Source organism: Eubalaena glacialis, chromosome 2 (genome assembly GCF_028564815.1).
Source record: "Eubalaena glacialis isolate mEubGla1 chromosome 2, mEubGla1.1.hap2.+ XY, whole genome shotgun sequence".
Lineage (NCBI taxonomy): Eukaryota > Metazoa > Chordata > Mammalia > Artiodactyla > Balaenidae > Eubalaena > Eubalaena glacialis.
Window position 1 is genome coordinate 152,850,530 of NC_083717.1, and position 20,233 is coordinate 152,870,762.

General features: G+C 34.6%; 1 protein-coding gene across 2 annotated transcripts in view; it reads left to right on the forward strand.

Annotated features, from left to right (window-relative positions):
* The window catches only part of KIAA0586 (KIAA0586 ortholog), a 112,801-nt gene that overhangs the window by 35,761 nt on the left and 56,807 nt on the right, over window positions 1-20,233 (forward strand). For both annotated transcript variants that reach the window (XM_061182612.1, XM_061182613.1), the window contains exons 16-22: window positions 1,032-1,226; window positions 2,688-2,875; window positions 4,675-4,788; window positions 6,327-6,407; window positions 13,590-13,783; window positions 15,110-15,228; window positions 19,910-20,109. In XM_061182612.1, the coding sequence (XP_061038595.1) occupies window positions 1,032-1,226; window positions 2,688-2,875; window positions 4,675-4,788; window positions 6,327-6,407; window positions 13,590-13,783; window positions 15,110-15,228; window positions 19,910-20,109 (1,091 nt within the window). The remainder of the gene's footprint in view (window positions 1-1,031; window positions 1,227-2,687; window positions 2,876-4,674; window positions 4,789-6,326; window positions 6,408-13,589; window positions 13,784-15,109; window positions 15,229-19,909; window positions 20,110-20,233) is intronic.

Sequence of the window (20,233 nt, forward strand, 5' to 3'; positions counted from 1 at the left end):
ATAAATAAATAAATAAATAAATAAATTTATCAAAAATAAATAAACATTCAAGAAAAATATTCCTTCAATTGAATGAATGAATACTTGAGAACATGATGAAAAAAATATAGATGTGGTACTAAAATTTTTCTTCCTAGGATCATAAAACTATATTTAAAAGTTTAGATTTATAAAACTACTCTTATATTAAAAGTAAAAATGTAGAAATGTCAGGTATTTATTTATCAATAGAAAAGATTTTAGTTTCTTTTCCTTTACACTTTTAGTTCTCTTCACTTTTGTCAGGTTCCACAGAAATTTATGTTCTTCTCCAGAGAGACAGATAATCAGAAAAATTTCTAATTATTTAAGAATTCAGGATTTAATATCTATATAGATTTACTAAATAGTGATTAAAAAATGTATAGTGTTATTAACTTCTGCAAGGTTTTAATAAGTATAGAATTTGATTATCTGCACATAATTTCAAAGGATAAAGCCTGGTTATTCAGAATAATGAGAGGATGAAAAAATTTTCAATTCCAAAACTGATCATTAACTTTTTTATACTCATAGGAAAAAATGTAATGAGTTAAATAATGCATTCTGAATATTCTTTTGAATCTTTATTCAACATTTTTTTCTAGTTATTGTATCTTTTCTATCATAGTAGTTGCACAAGTTGTTACATCTATTCAGAGGTTGAAAAACCATGACCTGCAGGTCAGCTGCGTGTTTTTATAAATAAAGCTCTATTGGAACATAGCTATTATACTCCTTCATTTAAGTATTGTCTATGAGTACTTTCATGCTACAACAGCAGAGTTGAGATGTTGCCACTGAGACCACACGGCCAATGTTGCTAAAATATTTACTATCTGACCAATTAAGAAAAAGTTTGCCAACCCCTGGTTTACTTATATTTTGGGGCCCTGTAATCTTATTATATAGAATGAGATCTTTCTGTGAGGAGGGTTGCTATATTTGTAGATGACTGCATAGTAGATGTTCAAACAATATTTTAAAATATCTGCCATTGGTGATTATTATAGGCACTAAAGTAAAGTCAATAAGAACACAAACTGACTTTTATGCAACAAAACCTACAAAGATAGATTCTAAACTGCAACATACCGTAACTACACTGTCTCCTGGTGATCAGCAGTATGTGTTCAGCCCAAGCCGGGAAATGCCTACTTTTTCAGGTACACTGGAAGGTCATCTAATTCCTATGGCAGTTCTTTTAGGTAAGACCCAACAAAATATATGGGGTAAATTTTAAAATTCTAATCAGCAATAGCAGAAGTTACAAAGTGATACTGACATAGTAGTCACCTACCTTTTCCTTTATGTGTTGTTTGTATTTGTGAATAGGGCCTCAGAATGTGTCTTACTTTGTGTAGTAGCAGTCTCTGAAATGATGCTATATTTTCACTTACAGGAAACATTCTTTTGGTATTTTATAGTATATTGCTGTAGATGAAATGAAATTAAAATAATGTTTAGACATGTCATAGACATTCATAATAATTAAAAAACTTAAGGATTTTGATTGGTTTACTATCATCATGTCTTAGGAGAAGTACTTTGAATTACCTTTTATATACTTTTGGACTAGGCCGTGATAAGTAAAAATTATGTAGTGTGTTCTAAGCTAATAGTTTGTTATTAACTTATTTGAGGTCTCTCAGACCCATCATTGTAAAAGTTGAGCAAATAAGTTTTGTTCTCACACTAGCTCTTCAAATTTTGTTAGCTATTTTTTTCTTTCAATGTCACTGCGATTCTTAATTTTGATGAATTATTTAAATGTGAATATTTTTCAACATAAGAGAGAATTTTTTATTTTTGATATTATGGGTTAATGGCATGTCAACTTGGTAGCTGTCTGTTCAAACATGTCTTCTACTAAAATAATAGCTGATACTTATAAAGTCCTTACTGTGTGCCAGGGACAGATCTAAGCACTTTATATATATTAACTTATTTAATCCACTGTATAAAACGCATGGTAATGTACCAATTTTATAAATGAAGAAACTGAGGCACAGGAGAGTTCAGTAATTTGTCAAAGGCCACATAGCTAGAGTGGAGCCAAGATTCAAACCCAGACAGTGTGACTTTAGGGTCTGTGTTTTTAATGAATGCACTGCACTGTCCCTCTTTACTTTGAAATTTAGGAAACAAGTGGAACTTTTGAAGTGAAAGGTAACAAAATTTTGACAGCTATGATAGTTAGCAGATAGTTGGCCTACGTGCTGTTTATTGGTAGTCAAACACTAGTATTTTTTTGTCGGTTTTATTTCTGTCTGTTGCTGCTCTATGAAGATTTGAGAATAAAAATAATACAACACAATGCAATACACTTTAGTTTTGGCTTTGCCACTTACTATCATAACCTTTGGCAAATTAGGTTATGTCTCTAAAGCTCTGCTCCCTCAACTGTAAAATGTGCATAATATTAATACTCCATAGGCTTATTTAAATTAGATAGTGTATGTGTTTAGTACATATGAGCGCCTAATGTTAGTCGCTGCTAAAAGGATGACATGGTGAGTATGATGACAGTGGTGATGATAGAGGAAAAGGTGATTGCAGATAGTGCTTTCCTTTCCTATGAGAATTTAGGCATAAAGATCTAGGTTTTATATTAGAATTTTCTCTTTATTTCTGAAATGGTTGACTCCTTTTCCCCCCAAATTTTTTAGGACAAACCCAAAGTAATAGTGATTCCATGCCACCTGCTGGAGTAATTGTAAACAAGCCACACCCTGTAACAGTGACTACTTCTATTCCACCATCATCTCGAAAAACAGAAACTGGAGTGAAGAAACCTAACATAGCAGTTGTAGAAATGAAGTCGGAAAAAAAGGACCCTCCTCAGCTTACTGTGCAGGTATTCAGTGTGCATGAACAGAAAAATTTAAGGAAAAAAATATTTGGCTTAACTTTAGTACTTAAAATCTATTATATTGCTTCATGAAAACTGTGCTTTCATGATGGGTCTTTCCTTCTTTAAAACTATGATATTAATGCGATATTGCTATCCTTGTTCTGCATGATTTAAGCTACCTTTTCTAAGCTGATAACTCATATCCAGGTGAATTGATGATATTCCAAAGGGAACAATTCAATAGTATGTTATAATTAATTTAAAAGAAGGCTTAATGTGTTTGTCTTATATAATTAATACTTTATACAAACATATATAAGAGGACTTGAATGAATGGAGAGAGAACTTATAATGTGAAGCTTCAAGATGACAATTCTTCCTAAGTTAATGTATAATTTAAGTGAAATTGTATTAAAAAAAATAAAAGCCATGATTTTTTTAAAACTTGAACTTTAGGATCATTTTGACATTTGAAAGAACAAAGATTTAGAAAAGTTAAAGTGTTTTGATACCGGTCATATTTCAGAAATAGCCTTGGTTATTTAAAAAGAATGTAATATGTGATAGATAGTTCATTAGTCAGTGGGAAATAGGATTATTTTAAATGAAATAATGTATGTTATAATTAGTTAGCAGTGTGGAAAATAAATCGGTTTTAGACTCTAAACTTTTACTGTATAGCAAGTGAGTTCCAAATAGGCAATAGGCTAAAGTGTAACTACAAAATATAAAAACATAGAAGAACTAGAAGATAATTGCATGTAGTCCTTATCAAAAATGAAGCTAAGTCTGGATATGAGAGGAGAAATCTTAGTTATGATAGAAAATAGATTTGAATCTATAAAATCTAAAACTTATATATGTAAAAGATTCCTAAATGAAAAGGAAAACATACAGTGAGAACATATGAAAGGAATATGATAGAAAGTTTTAATTTTTAAATATAAAAACCTCCATAAATTAATAAGAAAACATAAGAGCAAATCCAGAAATATTCAAAGAACATGTATAAGACTCTACAGAAGAGGAAGTTATAAGCAATCAAATTGAGTAATTTAAATCTTGCTAGTTACCAAGGTAATGCAAATTAAAATAACAATATACCTCCATTTAAAAACTGTTCTTGCTGAAACACTTCTGTTATCTAATTTGGGTGAAGGTTGGATAAAACATAATTAATTATGTTTTTGATGATGGAAATAGAGCTCTTCATTGCATTTTGGCAGTAATTACCAAGAATCTTAAATATTTATGCTTTTTGGCTCGAGAAGTTAGTCTAATATCTGGCTATCTAGCATAATGAAATAATTCAAAGTTCAGGGAAAAAACCCCTATGTATATATGAAGTTTTTTGGAGTGATATATATCTATCTATCTAATAGTGAATATGTAAGGAATATCCTAAATGTTTACCAACAGGAAATGATTAAATAAGGCATGTATTTTCTTGAAATACTATACACTCATTTAAAATACTATTATGAAGTCTATATGGAAGTCTAGTAAGGTGTTTATGACCTAATTACAATGGAAAATCAGGAATGAAACTGTTTTAGATTTTAGCTATGCATAAGTGGATAGTAAAAACATAAAGGGAATAGTGAAAATGATGTTGTCTTAAGATAATAGGATTCTTTGTGTTTCCCTTTTATTTTCCAAATTTTGTAAAATATGCTTTCATAATTTAAATTTGTTATCCATTGACTTTGCAATAAAAAGTTAAATATGTTATTGATAAATAGATTCACAAATATTTGAGTCAAAATGATGAACTGAAAGCTGGATGTTGCATTCTGTTTTAGGTATTACCCAATGTGGATATTGACAGCATTTCAAATGGTAGTGCTGATGTTGGTCTATCTCCGTCTAGTCCCAAAGAAGCATCTCCTCCTCCTCCTCTGAAAACCTGGATACAGGTATGTTCAGAAATGTATTCTATATCTTTGAGCAATGTCTGACTATAGATTTTTAACTAATGTTAGTCCATGCAAAGTCTTCCATTATAATATATTTTAATAATTTTGGTTTAAGGAAAAGATTCAAAACAAATGTGAAACTGCTTTTTTAAAAAATTAATTAATTTATTTATTTTTGGTTGCGTGGGTCTTTGTTGCTGCACGTGGGCTTTCTCTAGTTCCATCGAGTGGGGGCTACTCTTCGTTGCGGTGCGCAGGCTTCTCATTGCGGTGGCTTCTCTTGTTGCAGAGCGCGGGCTCTAGGCTTCGGTAATTGTGGCACGTGGGCTCAGTAGTTGTGGCATGCAGGCTCTAGAGCGCAGGCTCAGTAGTTGTGGCGCACGGGCTTAGTTGCTCCGCAGCATGTGGCATCTTCCCGGACCAGGGATCGAACCCGTGTCCCCTGCAGTGGCAGGCAGATTCTTAACCACTGTGCCACCAGGGAAGTCCCTGAAGTTGCTTATGAACTTGAAAAAGAAAGTTTGTTTAATATCCTTACATTTATAAATGTTCTGAAAATGATAATCCTTAGTGTAACTTTTTGGTAACTTAAGTTGTAAGACTCATATGTGAAGAAAGAATTTCTGTCTCTTTGGAGAAGAATCTTGATTTAAATGGGAATTAAATTATAGTTTTCCTGAATGTGAATTTTATAGTGACAACTGGATATATGTTTTGGGATGTTACTCTTTCATCATACTATTGACACGATGCAAAAATATGCATTTCTTTCTAATATTTATTTGCTGCTTGTGACTGAATGACAAAATTATGACTTTACTACACAGCAAAATAGCACTGTAACATTTCCCCAGGTTTCATCTATTGTAAGCAAATTTCTTCATTGAGGATACAGTTTTAAGGAGAGGAAGAACATCAATTTTTCACAATCAGCAATAGTAAAATAGAACTGGCCCTGAATGGCTCTTGTGCCTAATTTTATTTTTCATCAATAATTTTTTTAACCAGAAGTTTATTAAAACATATATGATTACAAATAATTTTTTGGACTGTTCATCATTCTGATCTCAGGAATTGTCTATTGTGGTTTTTGGTGACTAGATTATATATAATGAGGCCTAGAGGCTAAATTTGTAAAATAATTATTTTGTTTGTCTTTCTTAATTATTTGATTCTGTATCTCTCTTTTTGTGAGTTTGTATATGTGTAAACTTATATATCTATACATATAAATGCATTTCTTTATCTTAATTCTAGGAGAGAAATCACAATTATATCAACTTGATCAGTTGACTTAATTTGTATTGTTGGTGGAGTCCTTGATAGAAAAACTGATACCTAGTTTTTTATAGCTATTGAAATGATAACTTGGAGACTAGCTTGGATTTCATTTACTAGTTAAATCAAGTCTGAGCAGGATATCAAAATAAAAAATAGGGGCATGTAATTATAAGCTTATGCTGTGGTATTATGATAAATTAGGTATAAATTAAAAAGACATTAAACACAAGAAAAACTTTCTGAAAATGCTTTCTTAGACTCCAGAATTTACGAAGGCAGATGAAGAAGAGGTGAAGTTTCCAGGAACTAACTTTGATGAAGTAATCGATATCATACAGGTAACAAAGCTTAGCAATCATGTGAATTTATTTTTCTACTAGCATTTTTTTATGTGATTTGATTATCTTTTTTTTTTTTTAAGACTTTATTTTTTTTTAGAGCAGTTTAGGTTCACAGCAAAATTGAGAGGAAGGTACAGAAATTTTCTATATGTTCCCTATCCCCACACATGCATAGTCTCCCCAATTATCAACATACCCCAACAATTTTGACTTGTTAAAATTGACACATCATAATCACTCAAAGTCCACGGATGACCTTAGGGTTCACTCTTTATGTTGTATATTCTATGAATTTGGAAAAATGTATTCATCATTATGCTATTATACAGAGTATTTTCTCTGCCCTAAAATCCTCTGTGTTCTGACTATTCATCCTTCCCCTCTACCCACCCCAGTCCCTAGCAACCACTGATATTCTTACTGTCTTCATAGTTTTGTCTTTTCCAGAATGCAGTATACTTGGAGTCATACAGTATGCAGCTTTCTCAGATTGGCTTCTTTCACTTAGTAAAATGCACTTATGTTTCTTCCATATCTTTTCATGGCTTGATAGCTCATTTCTTTTTAGCACTGAATAATATTCCATTGTCTGGATGGACCACAGTTTATTTATCCATTCACCTACTAAACGACATTTTGGTTGTTTACAAGTTTTGGTAATTATGAATAAAGCTGCTATAAACATCTGAGGGAATTCCCTGGTGGTCCAGTGGTTAGGATACCGTGCTTTCACTGCCAGGAGCCCGGGTTCAGTCCCTGGTCGGGGAAGTAAGATCCCACAAGCCACGCTGTGCAGCCAAAAAAAACCAAACAAACAAAAACAAAACAAAACCAAACATCTGGTTTTTTTCTGTGGACATAAGTTTTTAACTCCTTTGAGTAAATGTCAAGGAGCACAATTGCTGACTTACATGGTAAAAGTATCTTTAGATTTGTAAGAGACCGCTGAACTGTCTTCCAAAGTTGCTGTACCATTTTGCATTCTCACCAGCAATGAATGATAGTTCCTGCTGTTTCATATCCTTGTCAGCATTTGGTGTTGTCAACATTCCAGATTTTGGCCATTCTAATAGGTGTGTAATGGTATCTTATTGTTGTTTTAATTTACATTTCTCTACCTCAACATAATAAAGGCCATATACAACAAGCCCACAGCAAGCATCATTCTCAACAGTGAAAAACTGAAAGCATTTCCTCTAAGGTCAGGAAGAAGACAAAGATATCCACTCTCGCCAGTTTTATTCAACATAGTTTTGGAAGTCCTAGCCATGGCAGTCAGAGAAGAAAAAGAAGTAAAAAGAATCCAAATTGGAAAAGAAGAAGTAAAACTGTTACTGTTTGCAGATGACATGATACTATACATAAAAATCCTAAAGATGCTACCAGAAAACTACCAGAGGGACTTCCCTGGTGATGCAGTGGTTGAGAATCTGCCTGCCAATGCAGGGGACACGGGTTCAAGCCCTGGTTCGGGAAGATCCCACATGCCACGGAGCAACGAAGCCCATGCGCCACAACTACTGAGCCTGCACTCTAGAGCCCGCGAGCCACAACTACTGAGCCCATGTGACACAACTACTGAAGCTCGTGCGCCTAGATCCTGTGCTCTGCAACAAGAGAAGCCACTGCAATGAGAAGCCCATGCACTGCAACGAAGAGTAGCCCCCACTTGCCACAACTAGAGAAAGCCTGCGTGCAGCAACAAAGACCCAATGCAGCCAAAAATAAATAATAAATAAATAAATAAACTAATTAATTAAAAAAAAGAAAACTATTAGAGCTCATCAATGAATTTGGTAAAGTTGTAGGCTACAAAATTAATACACGGAAATCTCTTGCATTCCTATACACTAACAACGAAAGATCAGAAAGAAAAATTAAGGAAACAATCCCATTTACCAGTGCATCAGAAAGAATAAAATACCTAGGAATAAACCTACTTAGGAGGCAAAAGACCTGTACTCAGAAAGCTATAAGATGCTGATGAAAGAAATCAAAGACGAGACAAACAGATGGAGAGATATACCATGTTCTTGAATTGGAAGAATCAATATTGTCAAAATGACTATACTACCTAAAGTAATCCACAGATTCAGTATAATCCCTATCAAATTACCAATAGCATTTTTCACAGAATTAGAACAAAAAATTTTACAGTTTGTATGGAAACACAAAAGACCCCGAATAGGCAAAGCAACCTTGAGAAAGAAAAACGGAGCTGGAGTAATCAGGCTCCCTGACTTCAGACTATACTATAAAGCTATAGTAATCAAAACAGTATTGTACTGGCACAGAAACAGAAATATAGATCAATGGAACAGGATAGAAAGTCCAGAGATAAACCCACACACCTATGGTTACCTAATCTATGACAAAGGAGTCAAGAACATACAGTGGAGAAAAGACAGTCTCTTCAATAAGTGGTGCTGGGAAAACTGGACAGCTACATGTAAAAGAATGAAATTAGAACATTCCCTAACACCATACACAAAAATAAACTCGAAATGGGTCAAAGACCTAAATGTAAGACCAGGGACTATAAAAAATCTTAGAGGAAAACACAGAATGCTCTCTGACATAAATCGCAGCAAGATCTTTTTTGATTCCCCTCCTAGAGTAATGAAGATAAAAACAAAAATAAACAAATGGGACCTAATGAAACTTAAAAGCTTTTGCACAGTGAAGGAACCCATAAACAAAACGAAAAGACAACCCACAGACTGGGAGAAAGTATTTGCAAATGAAGTGACTGACAAGGGATTAATCTCCAAAATATACATATAACTCATGCAGCTCAATATCAAAAAAACAAACAACTCAATCAAAAAATGGGTGGAAGATCTAAATAGATATTTCTCCAAAGAAGACATACAGATGGCCAACAGGCACACGAAAAGATGCTCAATGTCACTAATTATTAGAGAAATGCAAGTCAAAACTACAATGAGGTATCACCTCACACTGGTCAGAATGGCCATCATCAGAAAATCTACAAACAATAAATGCTGGAGAGGTTGTGGAGAAAAGGGAACCCTCCTACACTGTTGGTGGGAATGTAAATTGGTACAGCTACTATGAAGAACATTATGGAGTTTCCTTAAAAAACTAAAAATAGAGCTACCATATGATCTAGTAATCTCACTCCTGGGCATATATCCGGAGAAAACCACAATTCAAAAAGATACATGTACCCCCGTGTTCACTGCAGCACTATTTACAATAGCCAGGACATGGAAGTAACCTAAATGTCCATCAATGGAGGAATGGATAAAGAAGATGTAGTACATATATACAATGGAATATTACTCAGCCATAAAAAAGAACAAAATAATGCCATTTGCAGTGACACGGGTGGACCTAGAGATTCTCATACTGAGTGAAATCAGACAAAGACAAATATTGTATGATATTGCTTATATGTGGAATCTAAAAAAATGATACAAATGAACCTATTTACAAAACAGAAATAGAGTCACAGATGTAGAAAACAAACTTATGGTTACCAAGGGGGAAAAGAGGGGGGAGAGATAAATTGGGAGATTGGGATTAACATATACACACTACTATATATAAAATAGAGGCCTTCCCTGGTGGCGCAGTGGTTGGGAGTCCGCCTGCCAATGCAGGGGACACGGGTTCAAGCCCTGGTCCGGGAAGTTCCCACATGCCGCGGAACAACTAAGCCCGTGTGCCACAACTACTGAGCCTGCGCTCGAGAGCCTGCAAACCTAGAGCCCATGCTCCACAACAAGAAAAGCTACCACAATGAGAAGCCCACGCACCGCAATGAAGAGCAGCCCCCGCTCACTGCAACTAGAGAAGGCCCACGCGCAGCAATGAAGACCCAACACAGCCAAAAATAGATAAATTAAAAAAAAAAAAAAAAAAAAAAGTAATAAGAACCAACTGTATAGCACAGGGAACTCTACTCAATACTCTGTAATGACCTGTATGGGAATAGAATCTAAAAAAGAATGGATATATGTATATGTATAACTGATTCACTTTGCTGTACAGCAGAAACTAGCACAACATTGTAAATCAACTATATTTGAATAAAAATTAATCAAAAATTTACGTTTTGCTGATATATGATGTGGAGCATCTTTTCAAATGCTTGTTTGCCATCGGTACATCACCTTTGGTGAGGTGTCCATTAAGGTCTTTGGCCCATTTTAAAAATTGGCTTGTTTTCTTATTATTGAGTTTTAAGAGGTTTTTTTGGTATATTTTGGATAACAGTTTTTATCAGAATGTGTCTTTTGCAAATATTTTCTCCCAGTCTGTAGCTTATCTTCTAATTCTCTTGACATTCGTTTTCACAGAGCAAAAGTTTTTAATTTGAATGAAGTCCAGCTTATCAATTAGTTTTTTCATGGGCTGTCCCTTTGGTCTTAAATTTAAAAAGTCATTGCCATACCCACAGTCATCTATGTTTTCTCCTATGTTATCTCTAGGAGTTTTATAGTTTAGCATTTTACATTTAGGTCTGTAATCCATTTTGAGTTAATTTTTGTGAAGGGTGTAATCTCTGTGTCTGAATTTTTTTTTTGCCTGTGAATGTCCATTTGTTCCAGCACCATTTGTTGAAAAGATTATCTTTGCTCCATTGTATTTCCTTTGCTCCTTTGCCAAAGATCAGTTGACTATATTTATGTGGATCTATTTCTGGGTTCTTTGTTGTGTTCCATTGATTTATTTGTCTGTTCTTTCACCAGTACCACACTGTCTTGATTATTGTAAGTCTTCAAGTTGGATAGCGTCAGTTCTCCAACTTTGTACTTCTCCTTCAATATCATATTAGCTATTCTGGGTCTTTTGCCTCTCCATATAACTTTTAGAGTAAGTTTGTTGATATCTCCACAATAACTTGTTGAGATTTTTATTGGAATTACATTGACTCTATAGATCAATTTGGGAAGAACTGACATCTTAACGTTATTGAGTCTTCCTCTCCATGAACGTGGAATATCTCTCCACTTATCTAGTTCTTGATTTCATTCATTAGAATTACATAGTTGTCCTCATATAGATCTTGTACGTGTTTTGTTAGACTTATACCTAAGTATTTCATTCGGGGGGGTGTGCTAATGTAAATGGTATTGTGTTTTTAATTTCAAATTCTGCTTGTTCATTGTTGGCATATAGGAAAGTGATGGACTTTTGTATGTTAACCTTGTATCCTACAAACTTGCCATAATTGCTAATTAGTTCCAGGAGTCTTTTTGTTGATTTTTTCAGCTTTTCTACATAGACAATCATGTTATGTGCAAAGATAGTATTATTTCTTCCTTCTCAATCTGTATACCTTTAATTTTCTTTTCTTGTCTAATTATATTAGCAAGGACTTCTAGTACAATGTTGAAAAGGAGTGGTGAGAGGGCACATCCTTGCCTTGTTTCTGATGGTTGAATATCTTTTGACCATCAGTATTATGTAACAGAGCTTTGAGAAACTTCCTTTTACTTTGCAATTAAATATATTTTTATTTTAAAATTATAAGGTTGTTATTCTGTAGTACAGTATCATCTTCTATATCACCTAGCTACCTCCATGAAACTTAATGATTGTTAGCTGTTTCCCACCTGCATCTCCTCTCTCCTGCTTCCTACTTCGTTCTTCCTTTTTGTTTCCCTTGGTTTCCCTCTCTCCAGTCTGTCCTTTCTTCATTCTATTACATTTGTCTGTTTTCATTTCTGGATTATTGGCAAGTTCGCCAGTTAGTTCATATTGAGGAAAAAAGTTGTGAGGGGTCTAAAATCCAAGGGAAGAGCCCATATAGCAGGAAGAGATATAGAAATGATAGAAATGGTTAAATAGAAGGAGGGAAAAAGTAGCTGGAAGTAAAATATAAAGGATGGGAGAAAAGATCATAGAACATAGAGACTACTTGAATAATGATGTGTCAATGAACTTTAAAGAAGACATTTGTTCATATTTCTTAGACTTTCAGAACCAAGACTAGTTTTGTCAATCATAAAATAAAATCCTATTTTAAACATTAAGAGATGTGCACTACATTAATGTTACTTGCTTACCAGTGTGTCTTCTCATGTGAGCTCGACGTGAATGTTTTGAAGGTAAGAATATAGCAAAGACATTAGACAACTGTTCAATATATAAGTGAAAGGAACATTGTAGAAATAGCAAAGAATTTGTACTTCTATCCTTGCTCTGCCACTTAATAGCTGTGGACTTCATTTTTCAACGGGACAATATTATTGAGTTATATTTTTTAAAGAGCCCTAACTTTTTTTGAGATACATATTGCATTATTTACAGATAAAACGATATGGTATCTGTGGTTTACTTCAAAATGGTATGCAAAGGGGAAAGTGGATGGGGGAAGTATAGATGACACAGAGTTCGTTATGAGTTGATAATTGTTAAAGCTGGGGAACAAGTAAGTGGGATTCTTATTATTTATATATAACAGATATAGTGCATGAGCACTATTTTGTTCACTTTTAAACATGTATATTTTTCATAATAAAAAGTTTAAAAATTCCAGAAGTAACTCTTTTGATCATGATGTGATGGTACAAATAATGTGTAAGATGACCTACCTGCATATTTAAATGTAAATTATATGTTCTGTAAGAGTAAGCAGTAATATTTGGAAGTGTTAGCTTTACTATGATAATAAATTAATAAATTTATAGAGGGAAATGTTAATAATGTTTTATGTAGGAATAACCAAGTTTTCTAGTTTGTTTTATGATTGTTTAAAATGAATATATATATTTTAAAATATTTATTTATTTATTTGGCTGCGCCAGGTCTTGGTTGCGGTACGTGGGATCTTCGTTGTGATGTGTGGGATCTTTTAGTTGTGGCATGCAGGATTTTTAGTTGCGGCATGTGGGATCTAGTTCCCTGAGCAGGGTTGAAACCCAGGCCCCCTGCACTGGGAGCGTGGAGTCTTAGCCACTGGACCACCAGGGAAGTCCCTGAATATTGGGCTTTAAAAACACAATATAATTGTGTAATTAAGTTTCTTCAATGTGATTTATATGACAAATGTGTATACTATAAATAATGTGATACCACCAATTAGAAAATGCTATTGATTAATTTAGAAGAGTTGGTTAATTCACTTACCTAAGTTATCTCTACTTGGCACTCAGTAAGTGTTGAACAGATACATGAATATAATAGTTTTGTTTTTATTATTACCAGGAAGAGGAAAAATGTGATGAAATTCTGGAATACTCTGAACCAATTCTGGAGTTTAACAGAAGTGTTAAAGTTGTTTCTACAAAATATAATGGCCCTCCATTTCCTCCAGTTGCTTCTACTTTTCAGCCCACTACTGATGTTCTGGATAAAGTAATTCAGAGAAAAGAAACATTGGAAAATAGCTTAATTCAGTGGTGAGTTTACAGTGGTGTGGGGTGAACAGAATTATAGTAGCAAGTATAAATAGAATGTATGAAATTTTGGTTGAAAATCTTCCATGTCTCCTTTTGTTTATTAAATTTTTCCTTTACTGTAGTCACTGGACACTATCTGACATGATGCTGAGGGTTTAACTAACTGTTGCAAGTATTGTTTCTGTCCTTGAATATTTGTACTGAGGCTGTCTATTATGACAAAAGAAGCTATTGCTGAGTAACAAAGCATTAAAAATGTACAAGTTCTTTAATCCAGTGTTTTATTAACAGAAATTTATCCTAAGGAAATAATCAGTTCTGCTACTAGGCCATAGAATACTTAGCACTTATAGTGCTTACTACAGACAAGGCACTGTTTTGTTTGTTACTTATATAAACTCATAAACTCTACTTTTATACCTATTTTTACCTGTGAGAAACCTTAAAGAAGTTATGGAATAAACTAAACAACTGAATATTCATACAGTTATCAAGATTGGGTTTAGAAAAATATTTAATGATGTAGAAAGATATTAGTAACACTGGTGCATAAATGAAGCAGGATACTAATGATGCAACCACAGTTTAGAAGAGCTCACTCAAAAATAAATGTGCATGGGAAAAATATTGAAAAATAATACCAAATTGTTAACTAACTTTGTTTATTCTTGAATCTGGGATTGTGAGTGAGCCTTATCGTTTTTTTTTAACTTTTATGTGTTCTCTGATTTTTACAATGAACATCTATTACTTGTATAATAATAATAATTAAGAAGCCTGTTAGCTTCTCTAAAGAAATGTACAAAAGCGGTCTCTTATTGTGTTTCCCTTGCTTTTCCTCTCCTACTTCCCTTCCTAAAAATGACCTTGAAAGTAAATTTTCTTTCCCTTTGTAGAGGAAAACTACCTGTGTTGCAGTCTATATATTTATTTCCTTGAAGAGAGGGCAGCTGGACTTCTTTTCTAGCTTTGATCTTGTGGGGTTTTATATGTGCTTTCAGAGTAGGGAACCCAACATTTTAGGTGCATGATATACCAGGTAATCATTGACCTAAACCTTATTTTGAATTTACGAGGGCTGTTAAAGTTTTCATTAGACTGATCAGAAAGATTTTAATTTGATAAACTGTCTCCCACACAGAGATTCGGTTTGTTTTTCTAGGAGATATATTTGAATTTTTTCTTCTTTCCAGATTCAACTTTCAGAATGACTGCTTTCACATGTAAATGTTTGTGTCCATGGGTACCAGTTATTTTTAAGGGTGTTATTTCTAACCATCTATACATTTCAACTAAATTTAGGAATCCTTAACTTTTTTCCCCCAGGGTAGAACAAGAAATCATGTCAAGAATGATCTCTGGGCTTCTTCCAGTTCAACAGCAGGCCACAGCTGACATCAGTGTCTCAGTCAGTGAGGCCAGTGAGCCCTTGACTTCTGACATTGGTAAGTGAAATGGAATCTTTTAGCTTTTTTTGTTATTATAAGACAAAACCTTCAGGTTGTTGTGGATTTATATATTCTAGAGGTCACATAGTCCTTGGTTGACAAAAGATAAAAGTCCTCTTCTTCTCAATGTCACTTCCCAGTTTTCTGTAGTGGAAGTTATTTCTCCCTCACTCCCTTATTACATACTGCAGCATTCAGATTATGCTATCAGCGTCCATCCCTCCTACCCCCAATCTCTCCATTATTTCCCATAGCACTTTGTGTGCATTTGTTTGTGTGTCTGTGTATCTTTGTTATAGTAACCATCAAATTGTATTATGATTGGCTTGCATATCTGTCTCACTCACTAGACTATAAATTACTCACAAGTAAGGGTGATTCTCCTTTAGAGCCTAGCCCTTGACTGACACCTAAGAAGAGTTTAAGTATTCCCTGAATGGATAGAGCCTCTTTCTTTAGGGAGCCCACACCATTCACCTCTTCTTCCTCCTTCCTCCTTCCTCTTCCTCTTCTCTCCCTCCTTCTTCCTCCTTTTCACCCTCCTCTCCTTCCCTCTTCTTCCCCCTCTTTCTCCATTAGCTTTTTGAGGTATAATTTACTTGCCATAAAATTCACCAATTCTAAGTGTACCATTTGACAGGTTTTGTTAAACAAACACAGCCACATGTTAGCCACACAATCATGTTATAGAAAAACATTTCCATCATCTGCAACAGTCCCCTCATGCCACTTTGCAGTCAATCCCTAACCCCCTCCCATGCCTGCTAGACCCTAACAACCACTGATCTACTTTCTATCATTGAATTTTGCCTTTTCTACAATTTCATATATATGTAATCATACAGTATTTAGTCTTTTGTATCTGGCTTCTTTTATTTAGCATAATGCTTTGACAGTCATGTTGTTGCGTATAGTAATAAATATTACACTCCATGGATGTACCATAATTTGTTAATCCAGTTACCAGTTGATGGACATTTGTAGTCTTAGTTTTTGGCTATTATAAATACAGCTGTGCTATGTATATTTGCAAACAAATCTTTTATACACATCTTTTAATTTCTCTTGGTCATATGGTAAGTAGATATTTAACTTTATAAGAAACTGCTAAATGTTTCCAAAGTGGCTGTTCTATTTTGCATTCCACCCAGCAGTGAATGAGACTTCCAGCTGCTCCACATCCTTACTAATGCTTGTTGTCAATGTTTTTAATTACAGCCATTCACTAAGCATGTGGAGATATCTCGTTGTGGGTTTTAGTTGCATTTCCCCAGTAACTAATGATGTTGTACAATTTTTCATGTGCTTATTTGCCATTTGTATATTTACTTTGACGAAGTATCTTTAAAACTCTTTTGCTCAGTTTTTAATTGGGGTCTGTGTCTTACTATTATTGAGTTCTTCATTCTGGATACAAGTCCTTTATTGCATATGTTTTGCAGATGTGTTATCCTAGTTTTTATCTTACCTTTTGCTTTCTCAGCATTGTCTTTTGAAGACCAAAGATTAATTTTGATGAAGTTTAATTTATCAATTTTTCTTTTATAGCTTGTGGTTTTTGGGGTATACTGTTTATGAAATCTTTGCCCAACATCATTAAGATTTTCTCCTATGTTTTCTTCTAGAAGCCTTATGGTTTTAGATTATAAATTTAGGTCTATGGTATGTTTTGAGTTAATTTTTATATGTGGTGTAAAGTAAAGATCAAGATTTTGTGTGTGTGTATGGATATCCAATTTTTCTAGCGTTATTTGTTGAAAAGATTATCCTTTCTCCTGCTGAATTGCCTTGACACCTTTGTTGGAAATCATCTGGCTATTATATATGTGTGATCTGTTTCTGGACTTGCTGTTTGGTCCCATTGATCTACAAGTCTGTTTTTACATCAATACCGTACTTCTTGATTATTGTAATTTAAAAATAAGTCTTGAAATTGGATGGTATAAGGTCTCCAGCTTTCTAGCTCTTTTTTTTTTTTTAACATTCCTATATATCGTTATCTCTATTTTTTTCCACTTCTTTCCAGTCCAGAATAACCTCCTCTTCCTCCTTCTTAAACTACCCCTTAACTGCCTAAATCCTAGACATTAGAGTCTGTATTTACTGCTTTACTTTCTCATTCTCACTTTCTCTTTAGTTTTTATGAGCTGGTTTCTTCTTCCTTCTCGTTAATGAAATTCCTCTCTTACAGCATTTGGTTCTCAGAGATAACCTTTTTTCGAATCCTTATTCTCCTAGAAGGCTCTAGTATGGGCATTGTTGACTACCTCTAATTATTAAAATGTTCTGCTGGTTTTGGTTTCTTAGAATTCATTCTGTTGTTCTTCCTCTTTTTAATTTCTCTAGGACCTCATTTCCTCATCTTTTTCTTTTTTTCTTTTTGCTACTTGAATAAAAAATTTCCCCCAAGCTTCTGTCCCCTGCCCTCTTTCTTTTCTGTTTTTCTAGTCTCTTCTTGGCGTTAGTTATCCCGTGTCAGTTGATGACCCCTAAGCCACACATTTAGGCTGTAAACTTGCAGTTTTGCCTGTTGATGAATATTTTACTTGATGCTCCACTGGCATACCAAACTTGGTGTGTCCAGAATGCATCTCATTTTTCTAACCAACCTTATTCCTCCTTTGTTTCTGTTTCTGTTAATGATACCACTATTTTCCAAGTGCCCAATTTCCAAAGCCTTGGAGTATCGCTTGTTCTACTTTGTTTTCTTTGGTCTTCCTCAGTCCACACCCAGCCACGTCCGATGTCCTGGCTCCATACAATTTATTCTTATATTTGATTAATTCTTCCTATTTAGTATAACTCAAATGCCTCTTCCACTGCTACTATCCCAGGTTTTCTTTCATCTTCTCATTTTTTGAAGAAAGGAATAAAATGACCAACAAAGTTATGAGGAAATTTTTTTTACTTAAGATTAGTGCTTCTTTAATGATAAAATCATTTTGTCATGTTAGAAGATACTTTTTCAGAAGAAGACATCTAGGAATACAAATCCAAAAGAAAACCAAAACCAGTTCATCCAAATAATTGCTCTGAGACTATTTCAAAATCTGTTGAAAAAGGAACAGGTGGAAAATACCAAGTGAAACTGGAATAAAGAAGAACTAGAAGCTAAAGAGAAGGCAAAGGACCATGAAATATGCCTTGGGGAAACAGATAGTCGGACTTCTGTAGCTTTTGGTCAAAATTCTGGTTGTGGAGATGGTATTCAGCAGTCCCAAGACAAGGAGACCAGTCCAGGAAAACCAACAAGTGTCTCCAAAGATTTGTCCGGTTTATGATGGATACTGTCCAAACTGCCAGATGCTTTTTTCTTCATTGCTAGGTCATACACCTGGATGGCATATTTTGGAGTGTTTGGGTTCTCCACCAGTCTCTCCTGCTAGCGCAAAGCAGGGCTAGTGATAGTCCTCTTAGCAGTCCTTCACATGGGTCAGGAGGTGGTTTCAGTGAGACTAATTCAGGCTTTGTAGCCTTAAGGAAAGATGGTCTAATAAAGAGGGTATTTAGATCCTGTTCCCTTTTCTTTAAAAGCATGTGTGTTTGCTTTTGTTTTGCCTATGTCTGGGTAGGGCTTTGGGGTTTTATAACAGAGATATTCTGATTTCTGGTCATGCCAAGACAATGAATTATGGGAACTAAAAAGAGAGATGTGTTGATATATACTGTTGAATATAAATTTGGGATTGTGATAGTCTTTGCTATGGAGCTCCAGAGTAAATTGCTATTGCTTATCTCTCAACAAGTGATCCCAAGACACCTGTACCTACCTTTTAGGGAATTCTGGGTAATGCCGCTATAGTTGTACTAATTAAGGAGTACTCTTTGGAGAGGTCATGTCTCCATCAAGTTGTATAGATCACTGTTTACATGTTATCCACACAGAGCTTTAGAAATATAACCACTTTACGCCTAATAAAGTCTGTTTAGGAAGTGTTACTGAATTTTAAGTACATTCACACAAGTGAAAAGTACAACCCATTTGCAAAATTAATATACCTATAGAGCTGCTGACATCAAGAGCACCTAAACTACTCTAAAAGTTTGAGGAGGATTAGCCTGTAATGTTAGTAACTGAAGTATCTGAAACTAGACGGAAATAAGATTTGTCTTCATATTTATGAAGAAGCTGCCATTTCTCTAAAATCCCCCCACAGTCATTGTGTCCCTGTGTTTTGCCAAGATCTATCACAGGGTTTCCTGATGCCCTACTCTTGGAAATGTGGATTGTTTTCAGATGAAAACATTTAATGTGGATACAAATCTTTTTTTTCGTGGGGGTGGGGCGTGCCACGCGGCATGCAGGGTCTTAGTTCCCTGACCAGGGATTGAACCCGTGCCCCCTGCAGTGGGAGCATGGAATGTTAACCACTGGACCACCAGGGAAGTCCCTGCAAATCCTTTTTATCACTAAATTTTGTAGTGGTAGGGAAGAGGCCATATAAGTAAATTTTCATCTGGATGTTTTCCTTCCCTTTTTAGTTTGTTTAGAGAGGATGTTCATTATGTGAGTTACCATCTTATTCTCTGTCACAATAAGTAGATTTTGTATTTTCATTTTATTCCTCCTCACACCATCTCATACACATATGCTCGCATCTCTAAAATTTTAAGAATTAAGGCTTAGAATGCAAGCATGTTTCTTGCACACTTACTCTGAAATTCTTTCATTTTTTAGTGGAAGGAACAAGCAGTGGTGCCCTCCAGCTTTTTGTTGATGCCGGGGTTCCTGTGAATTCAGACATTATTAGGCATTTAGTGAATGAAGCTCTTGCTGAAACCATTGCCATCTTGCTGGGTGACAGAGAAGCAAAGAAGCCAGGTCCTGTTGTTACAAGTGTTCCTGGGGATGTTTCAATAAGCAAAACACACTTGCCGGTAAGTGTGACTCTCCTTCATGACTTGGAGTCCTGGGGAATTTTTGATACCTTTGTTAAAGAACAGTAAAATGGACAATTTTAAATTGGGTCATAAGATCATAGTTTGTGGTAGAGATTGGTTT